This window comes from Juglans regia, chromosome 2, assembly GCF_001411555.2.
Source record: "Juglans regia cultivar Chandler chromosome 2, Walnut 2.0, whole genome shotgun sequence".
NCBI classification, from domain to species: domain Eukaryota; kingdom Viridiplantae; phylum Streptophyta; class Magnoliopsida; order Fagales; family Juglandaceae; genus Juglans; species Juglans regia.
This window is the reverse complement of record NC_049902.1, coordinates 31,705,900-31,719,407: the sequence shown is the minus strand read 5'-3', so window position 1 is coordinate 31,719,407 and position 13,508 is coordinate 31,705,900. Positions and strand designations below refer to the sequence as shown.

At 34.8% G+C, this 13,508-nt stretch overlaps 1 protein-coding gene across 1 annotated transcript; it reads right to left on the bottom strand.

The window, feature by feature from the left end:
- Positions 1-261: 261 nt before the first annotated feature.
- Positions 262-6,874, bottom strand: LOC109011568. Its single transcript, XM_018992826.2, has 3 exons — positions 5,751-6,874; positions 2,331-2,454; positions 262-1,112 (listed from the first exon to the last, which is right to left on the bottom strand). The coding sequence occupies exons 1-3, from the start codon at positions 6,516-6,518 to the stop codon at positions 535-537; spliced, it is 1,470 nt and encodes a 489-aa protein (XP_018848371.2). The 5' UTR covers positions 6,519-6,874; the 3' UTR covers positions 262-534.
- Between the last annotated feature and the right edge of the window lie 6,634 nt (positions 6,875-13,508).

The following is a 13,508-nucleotide window of genomic DNA, read 5'->3' as shown; positions in this document are numbered from 1 at the left end:
TTACACAGTCACACAAGTACGATTTTCTAAGATTTTATTTCTTTTTATTTTTTATATAGTTTCAAATTGAAACTAATTTGTACCTACATATTTATATTTTTCTCATGCTCATGAGCTTAGTAGAAGTTTGGAGAATGACTTTAGTAAGAGAGATCGATGGAGTAGCCTTGGCATTGGAAACTAAAGGAATATTTATTTATTGGGAAAAGTATTAACTGAGATGAAACTAAAGATCAATACAAACTTCTTGTTCTCCAATAATATTATGTAAATGTTTGCTAAAAAAATTTATTTGATATATCCTATATATTAAGAAAATGAACGAATGAAATCTATTGTAGTAAGTAAATAGATCTCATTCCTTCAATTTCTCATTCGATGCTTCCATATACTTTAATCTTTCCAGCTCTACTCACCATTTTCCCTCTAATTTTGATTAAAAAAATGGTCAAAAGTCCCTGCCTCTAGCTAACTGGCTTAAGTAATTAGTCATTAAGCCAATGACTTGCCAACACATTCATCTATGGACCGTGATCATGAAAAGAGGTCAAGTACCAGCTCGTCAAGCAAAGAAATCCAAACCTCGAACTCAACCTCCAATCCCGACTCTTCTTTTTCTTCAACCAATATCCTCCACTTCCCTCCCTTCTCCATGTCCCTAACATATACTTCTCTCCCATCCTCCACTTCCCAACCCAACAACAACTCCAGTGGATTCCCCCCACTAAGCCAATCTTCTGCCACCTTCAATAACTCACTCTCAAATCCATTAACAATACCTCTTGTACTGGTGCTTGCACTTGCATTAATATTTTCTTCAATTCTCTCCCAAAAGAAATCCGACAACAGATTGTCGGCCTTGAATTTTGCACCGTTTACTGATCTCCTTGTGTTTATGAGGTCAAGCAATTCTTCAGCCTTTTTCTCTGTCTGGTTGTCGAAGGTGTTGTTTTCCAGAGTGGACATCGAGCAAGTTTGTACGAGTGATTCATGAGGAGCTTCATGGTTCAGGCCGGCAGACAGCGCAATACGTTTTTCCAAGTCCACTGGTTCTAGTTGAGCAAGACACTCAAACTGCCGGATCATCTTGTGGGAAAGCTTTTGCTTCGTGCCTGTCCATCACATTTCTGTCAGATGAATATTCATCCAATATGCTATTTTACTAAGAGCATGCTCCTCTCAAACAGCACAGTTTTGTAGCGTAAGCCTGTATCTATTACTGAAAATCACTAAAACATAAGCCAAAAAAATGTGAAACAGTACTTCTCCATTTCTTTTAGTTATTGTCTTGTTGATATGAGCAAAAGACAGATTCAAAGTTTCAATTTTCAAACTGCTATGTTACCGAGCATGCATGAGTCGCCCAAGACTACAGAGGAAGTCTTTTGGGTTGTGTAGCTGCTACGGGGGGATAAATCCAAGCAGTACATGGGCAGCTGCTGATGAGAGATGCATGAATGTGGGCTGCATGCAATGGATCGGTAGTAGCTAGAGTAGGAGAGACTCGAGTCCCAGAGAAACAATGCATCTTACGTAGTAATATTAGATACAGTTATAATAGATTATGTATGTGTCGTGAATAATTTTTGAAAGAGAGTAAAATTTATTATTAAAAAATTAATTTTTTCATGTGATCTCATATTTATTCATTTATTTTAAAAAAAAGTGCATGGTATTTACCCACTCTTTGAGCATAAATATCATTTATCTTATCTTTTATTTCACGTGTCACGTTTACCTTAATTTATGTTTATATAAAATGAAAAAAGATTAAAGCATCATAAAGCATGACTATATATAAAATTAAATCTCAATAATTTGTTACATATACATGGAAATAAAATTCAAAAAACACAACTTAATGTTTGTTTCAGATTTTTTACCATAATAGTTCAAGGAGTAATATTCATCCCTTATTATTTTTGTAATGAAATATTGAGAAATTATTTTCTTTATAGAAGTTATCAAGTGATCTTCTAAAATGTCATTTTCATTCTAGCATCTTAGTTAGTTCAGCCAGTTTCATATAAAATCTAGATATTTTTATGTCATATTAAATACAGAATGTTACAATTAAGACCTTAGTTAGTTCATTGACCATGACAAATGGAGGGGCCATGACCCTTTTAAGCTCTATGTAGATCTGTCATTGCATGACTTTATATAATATGTTAAATTTATTTTACAATAAAAATAATTTTATAATCTAATATATTATATCAAATTATTTTAGTTTATAGTACTATTAATTTTATAAAATTTCTTGTAATTAAAGTATTTGGTCGCAAACACAAGCAAAGAGATGCACATAGATCCGTACTGATACGTACCTTCAATGCGGCCAAGTTTATCATGGGGAGTAGGCGAGCTCGTGTCTTCATCGTCCTCGTGAAATGGACAATCCAGCACGGATACGGGACTGAATTGTACCTTCTCCTTCTCATTTGACCAAACCTGTTATGTTCCATAATATCAATTTCATCAATTAAATCTCTTAAAAATGGTGCTAATAGTCACGGAAGAAATCTGAATATTCATTTGCAAGCTTCCTAACATATCTATCATGAACAAATTAAAAAGGTTACGGCCCTATATATGCTCTACTAGAGGGGAAGAATAGATGTACAATACAAATTATTAAAATTATTATATTCTCAAGCTTATATATAAATCAGCACACCACCCATGTACATAATTTAAGTTGTAAGATTTTATTTAAAAAATTCACTTTTTAAAATTTATATTTCAAATTAAGTTATGTCATATAAATATTTGACTATGTCCTCAATATACCGATTTGATAATAAAAATTTTCTAATTATTAAGAGTCAGTAGATTTTATATAAGAGTCTACGCTTTAAAATCTCTATAATATATTATTTCACGGAAGAATGTCCTATATATTATCTATCGAATAATGCTAGATATAGTCTTGTGGTGTACAAACCACTCACATGACTCCCTTTAAAAAAATGAAATCTACCATTAAAAAATTTATTTATTCATGTTGATCCAAATTTAACTTTAAAAAAAAAAAAAAAAAAAAAGAGATTTGCACATCGTAAAACTACAAATATCATTTCTCTTATCTATAACATTATCCCTACCATATATATATGAAAAATTTTACTTATCATCTCTACAACACATATCACACACTATATATATATATATATATATATATATATATATATATATTTTAATTTTTTTCTTATCAAATATGTAGTATATAGATTATGAGTAAAAGAATATCTTTAATTTAACAAGAAAAAAAATAAAAAATCAAGTGTTGCATGAGATGATGAATAAAATGGATATATATATATATATATATATATATATATATGATGTGATATCATGGCCAAACATGTTAGAGGTTGCACCCATAAACGGATAAGTTTTGCTACGTATAATCTCATACATCATATTTATTTTTATTTTTTATTTTTGATTAAATTAATTGAATTTTTTTATTCATTATCTTTGTATTATATACTTATTAAATAAAAAAATATGGATGGTGTATAGTAAAAATGATGAATAAAATTTTCATAAAGATATATATCAAGTTCATGCACCGAACCGCGCGATGCAAAATGGGTTTCCTGTTGAGCGTGGGGCAAAACCTTGGACAAGTCTAGTCATGTCGGTCAGTTCATGCTACGTACCTACACCTTATGTAATGCTAGCACTAGCAGGCCGGCAATCGTTTACGTACAAGTTCGTTATAAATTTATTTTTTGTTATTATTTTTTTTCAAACATTTTTTTAACATTTTTAATTATTAAAAAATAAAAATATATAAAATTTTATTAATAATCATTTTCTTAACTATTAAATAAAATTTTTATAAAAAAATTACTAATTAATAAAATAAAATAAAAATAAAAATAAAATATATGAACGGTAAGTTTGAGAGGCTCTAATAACATTTTGCTAATTAATTTAAAGTAGTGCTATAATTATAAAAGAATTATATAAATTGATATAATTTCATGTTATTCGTTATATCTCTTTTAGAATAAAAATAATTTTATAATTTGATAAATCATATCAAACCACATTAATTTATAAAATTATTTTTATATAATCACTTTATAACTATAGTATTTTTCGTGAATTTATCTTTCAAAATTTGAAATAACTAAAAATCTCTATAAACTAATATTTCTAATTCCCATCATATAATAAAAGAAAAAGAGGGTAGGGATGAGTTGGCTTAGTCAACCCCACAACCTGACAATAATAGGACACATGTCCAATTAAGTAAACCTAATTAATTAATATGCCACCTATCTTGTTTAACCTAAATTAAACCACCCAGATACAATAATACTTAGCCAACCCCACAAAACAGTATACATTCATAAATATTGCCACTTTTTATGTGCCCAAACCCAAAAACAGGAATCCCACCAAAACAAAATGCCCCTTATCCATTTAATTTCCTATACAGGCAACCAAACCAAACCAAACCCACTGCTCCTTTATCTCACCGACAGAGGATAATAACAAGTAGTCGTAATCCGTAAACCCACCAATCAAAATCGAATGTCACAAACTTCCTAAACTACCCCACCAAAACCCAATCAATGTTCTCCCAAGTCCCACTAACCAGCCTATTCTTTTAAATTACAAGGGACGAGGAGTTTATAGGAACAAAAAATCTACTCCACCTCCTACTATTCACACAATCTCCACACTCTATATTATTTTTAATTTTTATTATTTTTTTCTTTTATTAAATATTTATTATATGAATAATGAATAAAAAATTTGAAATAATTTAAAAAGAATAAACTCAAAAAAAAATTTAAAAAAAATATTAAAAATTTAAAAAATTTAAAAAAGTGTGGAGTGTGGAGTGTGGTGGAGGTTGTGTAGCAAAGCTCTTATAGGAATTCTACCTCTTCAAGATCAAGAGGGGGTAGATCGAGGGAGTGATCCAATCCAATACATCACTATGTATGCTGAAACAAAATAGTCGTTCGTGTTATAAGAGTAAATAACGACACGTAGCCGGATCTTGCGTAATGGCCGGGCATCGGAACGCCCGACCCTATTTAATTACAGTGCTCTGAGTCGTACTGTATTCATTTCCCAAGATAGACCCCACACGTGAAAGTCATGCAGCAGCCCAGCTCCAGCTCATCTTGTGCTTTCACTCCGATCAAAACTTTTCAAAATCCCTAAAATCTATCGTTACTTGATTCTAATCATATCCAATTCAAATAAGAGAAATGATACTTGCAGTCGTGAGCGTGCAGTTGCCGTGTAGTCATTTTGAAAAAAGTGAATAAATAAGGGATCCATCTGAAAAGAAATTAATTTTTTAATAATGAACCCCATTCTTTTTCAAAACGACTGCACGGCGTTTGCGCATTCCACGACTATATGTAGCATTACTCTTAACTCTGGCAAAGATTTGGTCTGATTAGCATAATCCTAATCTTTAAAATAAAAATTTAGAATTCAAAATCTCTCTCTCAAATATATTAAAAAAAAAATTGTTTGACTCCTAGAAGAGTCTTATATATTTGTTGAAAAACAAATAAAAAATAAAAATAATTTTATAAAATAAAGTAAAATAAGTTGAGATTAAAATTAAAAATAAATTAAAATATTATTAAAATATATTTTTTAATATTATTTTATTTAAAAATTTAAAAAAATTTAACTATTTATTTTATTTTAAATAAAAATTTATAATAATCAAAACAAAAGATTCCTTGGGAATAAAAAAATCTAACCTTTGCGTTAGCTCCGGAGAAGTTGGCGGTCGTTGCTTCTGAAATGGAATCCTCACAGACTGTTTCGCCTATGCTCCTGCCGATCTCCATCTCCGGTGGACCCGATTTACTACCCACCACGTGGTTTTCGCTTGAACTCTCCGATTTACCACTCGAAGACCCTAAAATCTCCGAGGTAAATTCACTCTCAGCCCAGCTGTCAGTGTTGCTGCTACAGCTGGTACTCATTGAAACCCAGCCACCGACTACACTGGTGGCGGAGTGATGATCCGACGGTTTATCTTGTTGTTTTAGAATGTCACGGAACAATCTCCACCGTCTGAGATCGTTGTCTCTCTTATCGGTTTTCCTCCAGAAGCTCCTTCCGAAGAAGAGCTTCCTCGAAAGGCTTCTAGGCACAAGTCCCTTTTTATCGCCGTTTCGTTGGGACGGAGAATGAGACTTAAGGGAGTGGAACGGCAATTGCTTCTTGACGGCGCTGATCACAGCGTCCGAAGCTCTCTGCAGAGCGGAGATGGTAGTGGAAGCCGGCGCCTTCGACCGGCTTCGACGGAGTCGTTGTTGTTTCCTGCTCGCTTTGAGATCGACCTCCAGAAGGAATCGGATGGTGGTGCAGCATTGTCGGCGTGGAAACGATTTGAAACCGTTGGATGAACAGGAGCTCAGGAGATCGTCCCTGAGGTAATCTTTAAGCATCATCGGCCTCCGTTGAATCATAATCGGTTTTCTTTGCTTCTGATGATCATTGGAATGATCAGTCGAAGCCATTGTAAATTTAGTAGGTCAGAGAGCTGTAACGTAGTAAAAGGGTTTAAGTAGGCTAAAACCGAGAAAAGAGAGAGAGAGAAGGATGAAAGTCAGAGATTGCGGAGCGACATAGATTACGAAAAAAGCTGTGGTACTCAAGCTTTAAAGTATATTGCAGTACCTATGTGGTTGAGAAAGAAACAAAAGGTTCCATAAATGCACCTTCTGAGTTAGCTCATGAGTTACTTTTTTGAGAAACCCCTTGAGAGGGAATGTGAGGAGGAGGGGCGGCTAGGGGAATTTACAGCTTCGAAGTTTGTTGAGATTGTGTAGATTTTTTCTTTACATCTACAGAGAAAGGAAGTGCATGAGTTATATACGAGAGAAGAGAAGATCAGGGCTAGAAAGTGAGAGGTGGGTTCTGACATCTGGGGTTGAAGATCTCTAGGTGATCAGAGTGAAAACAAGTACTCATGAGAGAGAGAGAGATAGAGAGAGATAGAGTTAAGCTAGTAGAAGAAGAAGCAGAATGGAAACTTCTTTCCGGTGAAGTTTGAACGCTTGTTCGTAATTTGGATTGAATTGACGTTGTAATTTTAAGTTGAATTTAATATTTAAATTGTTAAATTTATTTTAATTTAAAATATTTTTACATGTAAAATTTATAATTTTTTTTAAATTAACACTTTTTTTATATGTAAAATTCATAATTTTTTTTAACTTTTTATAAATATATTTAAATTTATCTTAACATTCAAATACATCTAAACTCATCTTATATGGATTCTACAAAACTCATTACACTATCTCAACTTACTATTTTTCATAAAGAATTTAATTTATCTCAACTCAATTCAACATTCAAACCAAATCTTAAAGTTTGGCTTTTTAATAAAATTTGAATTAAGTTGAGTTGAAATAAGATAAAATGTTGAATCAAATATTATTAAAATATAATTTTTATTTGATATTTAAAAAATTAAATTATTTATTATTCTTTATATAAAAATTTATAAAAATTTTAATCAAGATAAGTTAAAAGTTTCTGAATCTAAACAACCTATTATAATTTGGAAAATGTTAGATGCCCCGCTGGGGGCTCTTGTTGAGCTCTAGTATTTTTTTATATGTGTTTTTTTTATATAAATATTTTTAATAATTTTAAATATTTTAAAAAAATAAAATAAAAATTATAATATTATTAAAAAATACTTTCTTAATCATGAAGTAGAATAAAAAATAATATTTATTTTACTTCGTGATTAAAGAAGTATTTTTTAATATTTTTTTTTTACTTTCTGATTAAGGAAATGTTTTTTAATGATATTTTAAATTTATTTTATTTTTTAAAAATATTTCAAAAATGTAAAAAAAACCTATATAAAAAATAAATTAAAAAAATATATAGAAAAGTACATACTAAACCCAACGGGAGCTCCCGGCGGAGTTGTAGTATGACCATTTTAAATATTTTTTTAAGAAAATCATAATATTATTAAAAAATATTTTTTTAATCACGAAGTAAAAAAAAAATTATAACAAATATTTTTTTATAATTTTTTATTTTACTTCGTGATTCAGAAAATATTTTTTAATATGTATTTTTTTACTTTCAAATTAAAAAAATATTTTCTTAATGTTTTAAATTTATTTTATCTTTTTCAAATATTTTAAAATATTAAAAAATTTATATAAAAAATTATTTAAATAAAATATATATAAAATAATACTACACCTAAGCGGGAGCTCCCAGAGCGGAAACCCATCGGGGCTGTAGTATCACCCTTATAATTTTGGAGGAAAATGTTAGAGCTCCCGCTGGGGGCTCCCGCTGGAGCTCTAGTGTATTTTTTTATGTGTATTTTTTAATTCTTTTTTTTATGTAGATGTTTTTAATGATTTTAAATATTTTTAAAAAATAAAAAAATTTATAATATTATTAAATAATACTTGCTTAATCACGAAGTAAAATATAAAATATTTTTATATGATTTTTTATTTTACTTCGTGATTAAGGAAGTATTTTTTAATAATTTTTTTTTTACTTCTTGATTAAGAAAGTATTTTTAATAATATTTTAAATTTATTTTATTTTTTAAAAAGTATTAAAAAGTATTAAAAAAATTATATAAAAAATAACTTAAAAAAAAACACATATAAAAATACACTACAGCCCAGCGGGAGCCCCCAGCGGGGGCTGTAGCACGATCCAATTTTGGACGAGTGCGAGACCGGTCGTTGACTATGTAGAATATGATAATGATATGCTACCTATCATGAAGACTGTCCACCCTTCACGCACTTGGGCGCGTGTACATATCTTTTAAGCTATAAATGTTAGTGTTGATGCATATGCATGTAAAAAGTCGAAACAGAGTAGATAGACAATGATGATTCGAATATCGAGATGGTCATTTTTGGTATCTTTGCATTCATCCGTTACATAATAAATAAACAAATAAAATATAAATAGAGATACATATAAATTTATGTGATTTGACATAAAAATTACATCTCTAAATTATTTGGAGATGAATCCACTATAATAAGCAATTTTAAGATTACTCATTATCTCACATATATCTAAAAACAATAAAGTAATTTAAAATTTCAAGAGGTTGAAAATGACTCATCCTTTAAGAGAATATCATTTGGAGTTAATGTACATGGTGGAGGCCGTGCTTAGAGAAGTGTAGAGTGTCTTTTTTATTTATAGATATCTCTTCTTTTTATAGAGATCTATTTCATTCTTTGGAAAGATTGAGTCATGCATGCCTTATGAAACATTTTTCTTTTAAGAATCTGAGTCAACTTTTCTTATCTCTTCTTGACTTTTTCTCTAGGCTATATTTTTGGTCTTTGATTTTATCCCCAACAGTATGTCCTCGATTATTAAGGTCAATTTGCTTAGCAAGAAGGTCTTGAGTATCTTTAAATCAAGGCATGATAGAGATAAATTGTAGAAAAAAAAATAGTGAAAGTTTGTCACTAGTTTCTGGCTGCGGTGTAATGCAAGAGAGATCTCCGTGTGTGATGCTTAAGAAGGATCAGTGAAATTTGTAGTAACGACCAACAAGGATGGGCCTCAAAAAATGTCTGCTTGCATGAACGTTTGCCTGACAATCGATCGTTCGGATGCTGGAACATGGCTTAAAGGCATGCGAAACACAATGTTAAGATGATGCATCATCTTCAACCTTTTGAAATCCTAAGTTCTCCCATTGTACTGAGATATATGTGGTCATGTATCCCAAACAGTGCATTGCTCTGTAAGGTACGTTGCCCTCGACAGTGGTTCAGTGCGACTATACGATGTCGGTGCATATATTCATGGATGTGAACAGTATTTAAATGCAAAAAAAATAAGAAGAGATAAACACACAAATTTATATAGTTCGGCGCTAGGCCTATGTCGACGGCGATTTGGGGGAGGGGGAGATTCCACTAGAATATATTTTTTTACAGTCTCTCATAGCCTCTCATTTCTCACTGTACAATAAGAGCTGTAGATTTATTTGCAGGAGAAGAGGTTCTCTCTGGATTTCTCTGGTTGAAAAATAATTTTAAGAAGAACAGAAGAGTCAGAAGAAGTCCCAACTGAAAAGAAATCATTGAAACCGTAGGTACCCTACCCTTTTTATTTGACCCTCTTCATGCATGCACCTCGGTAGTGGGGAGATATGTCTGCTTTGCTTGTCTGACCCCCTCTCCCTCTCCCTCTTTCTCCTGACACCTCCATGCCTCCTGACACCCTCACCCCTAGTCTCATCTTGTCTCATCTCATTCTCTCGTATTTTATCTTCTAGTGATGACCCTCCTTATGGGCTAGGCCTTCAAAACTTTTTTGGGTCTGGTGCATTTTACCTCTTCACAGTTGTCAACGATTCTTAAGGGCAATTTGTGACCTTAATAATCTTTTAAAGGTAAAATATGTAATCGAACTGATCTGCCTCCATCTGTAAAGAAATGAATTTTGGGAACTGGCCCTGGTCACTCGTTCTTCTTGCATTAAACTGTAAACATTTTCGAAAGTGGGAATAGGTGGGAGATGGGCTTAACCGCATAAGATGCGCAAGGCATGTGCACGCCCTGGTGAGGTAAGTTGGAGGTAGGCTTGACCGCACCGAGTGCTAGCGCGAAGCCCGTCTTGGCAAGGTAAGCAGGCAGTAGGCTCGACCGCATGGAGTGTGAGCACGAAGCCATGAAGCCTTTGGTGAGGTAAGCAGGAGGTAGGCTCGACCGCATAGAGGGCTTACGAAAATTGGTCGGGTATGCAGAGGTAAGCGAGAGGTAGGCGTGACCGCACAGAGTGTTAGTGCGAAGCCCTTCCTGGTGAGGTAAGTGGGAGGTAGGCATGACTACACAAAGCTCTAGCTCGAACCCTGTCCTAGCGAGGTAAACGAGAGGTAGGCTCGACCGTATGGAGTGCGAGCACGAAACCAGTCTCGGCGAGGTAAGTAGGAGATAGACTCGACCACACGGAGCGTGTACGAATGTTGGCCGAGCAGTCAAGTGACTTACCCGCCTATTCGGACACTTGAGAGGCCCGATGGTCCTTGACCTTTCCTGCCTGTTGACTTTTATAAAAAAATAGTAAAGGGTTGAGCAGTTCGTAAGACTGGACTTGACCTAAGTTTTGTTGAAGGGTGTACGTTCTTCTAACGTCCTTGCTTTCGATGACGTTGGTGAAATTTTCTTTTCCGATTTGAATTTGCGGTTAGTGTTAGAGTATGTTTGTTGTAACCTGTGTGAAGTTGTCAGGGAGCCCGTCGACTCTCTGGGTCCACTTCAGGCGGTTGTGGAGCTTGGAGCCTCATTAACTCCGAAGGCTCGTTCACGAAGGTAACACGCTGGCAACGGTTGTAGCACGAGCATGAACACCCGGCATCTTCTGGTGAAGATGTTGTCTCAAAAGTGATGTCGGGCAGTTGGAAGACTGGACCTACACTTTGTTGTAAGGCAGGCTAGGTTGCCTTAAGGCTGGATCCGCCTGTTGACTCTCAAGGGAAGGTAAGTAGAAGATGTTATAAAAGTTAAACCTGTTGGCGCAAATACTTTTCAATCACGAGTGTGAAATTCACAAACCTGAGCTGTCTTGCCGAGGTGTGGTGAGGGTCTGAGGCGCTATCTGTTTGGTATTTTGTTGCTGGAGATGACGTTCCATTGTTGGAGATTCCATTGGTAGAGATTTTGTAGGTAGAGATTTTGCTAGAGATTTATTCTTCGGGTAGCCAAAGGCTAACCCCCACTCATCCGCGAAAGGAATAGAGTAGCCTTAGGCATTACACGCATCCCTTTTGCCACGCGTAGAGGTAACTTGCTGATAGAGATTTCACTGATGTAGAGTCCGTTGGTCGTTATTCTGTCTTTGGGTGGCCAAGGGCAGACCCGCACTCTTCCGCGAGAGGTAAATTGCTGATGGAGATTCAATTGACGAAGGTTCCGTTGATGGAGATTCCGTTGGTGATGTTCGTCTCTTTCTCTTCGTTATTCGAGCGGTCCATATACTCGTCCCGCTCTCCATCGGGGAGAGGTCGGAAAGACGATCTTTTGCTCATCCCATCCCTTTGCTTCTCACGGGGGGTAGGTTGTTTGGGCAGTTTGCTCTGGACCCACTCCCGCCCTTTGACACCGCAGGAAACAATAAGTTTGGGTTAGGCTAGCGCTGATCCCACACTTTGTCATAGCAGGAGTTGGGGTAAGTTATTCAGGCAGCCGTATAGTTGATCACGCTCTCCACTGCAAGGGGATAGGACCTTTAAGCCTACTTTTTCCCATGGTATCTCACAAGAAGGTAACTTGTTCGGGCAGTCTGTTACTGAACCCGCTCCTGCCCATTGACGCTTACGAAAAAGGTAAGAACTTTTCTTCTGGTAGCTGAGTAGTAACCCGCACTATATTGCGAGAGGGATAAGGTGACCTTTAGGCGCCACTGTTAATGATCTCACAGACGGCGCTATTGTTAACATTGTGTTTCACACGCCTTTGGGCCAGGTTGCAACAGCTAAGATCTTCTGAACAGTGCATCGCTTAGTGAGGTATGGAGCCTCTGGCAGTGGTCCGGTGCTGCTGAACGGTGTCGGTGCATAGATTCATGGCGGTGAACAATATTTAAATGCAGAGTAAATAAGAGGAGATGAACACACAAATTTATATGGTTCAGCACTAGGTCTACGTCCATAAGGGTTTGGAGGAGGGGAGATTCCACTATAATATGTTTTTTAACAATCTCTCATAGCCTCACATTTCTCATTGTACAATGAGAGCTGTAGATCTATTTGCTGGGGAAGAAGTTCTCTCTAGAGCTCTCAAGTTGAAGAAGAAGTCAAAGAAGAACTGAAGAGTCAGAAGAAGTCCTAACCGAAAAGAAGTTGTTGAAACCGTAGGCACCTTACCCCTTTTATCTGACACTCTTCATGCGTGCACTTCGGTTGTGGTGAGAGATGTATGCTTTACGTGTATGAACCCCTCTCCGTTTCCCACTTTCTCTTGACATCTCTATACCTCCTGACACCCTCATCTCCTAATCCTTTATTGTCTCCTCTTATTCTCTCATATTTTGTCTTCTAGTGATTACCTTTTTGGTGGGCTGGGCCATGAAAACTATTTTGGGACTGGTGCATTTTTCCCTTTCACACCTCCCTTGAGAGAAAATTCTTTAGAGTCACTATGCGTGGTGGAGACCGTGTGTAGAGAACTCGTAAAGAAAGTCTATTTGATTTTTAGAGATCTCCTATTTTTATAAAGATCTATTTCATTCCTTAGAGTGACTGAATCCTACTTACCTTATGAGGTGCTTTCTTTTAAGAGTTCGAGACAACTTGCCTTATGTCTTATTGACTTCCTTTTTGGACTAGATTCTTAGCTATTGATTTTATCCCCAACAATTACCATTAGTTATGGGTCGTTTGCCATAATCAAATATCACCCTAGGATTGTATCTAGAGTGACTTTTGAAGGGTGTGTGCGAAGCTTACATACTCTAGGATTGTATCTAATAGCACTCTTTAC

Excerpts from the sequence above, each read along its gene's own strand:
- LOC109011568 (XM_018992826.2), bottom strand. The coding sequence starts at position 6,518 with ATGGCTTCGACTGATCATTCCAATGATCATCAGAAGCAAAGAAAACCG. Across the intron at positions 2,455-5,750 it reads TCTCCGGAGCTAACGCAAAG|GTTTGGTCAAATGAGAAGGA; the intron begins GTTAGATTTTTT and ends GGAACATAACAG. Across the intron at positions 1,113-2,330 it reads TAAACTTGGCCGCATTGAAG|GCACGAAGCAAAAGCTTTCC; the intron begins GTACGTATCAGT and ends TGTGATGGACAG.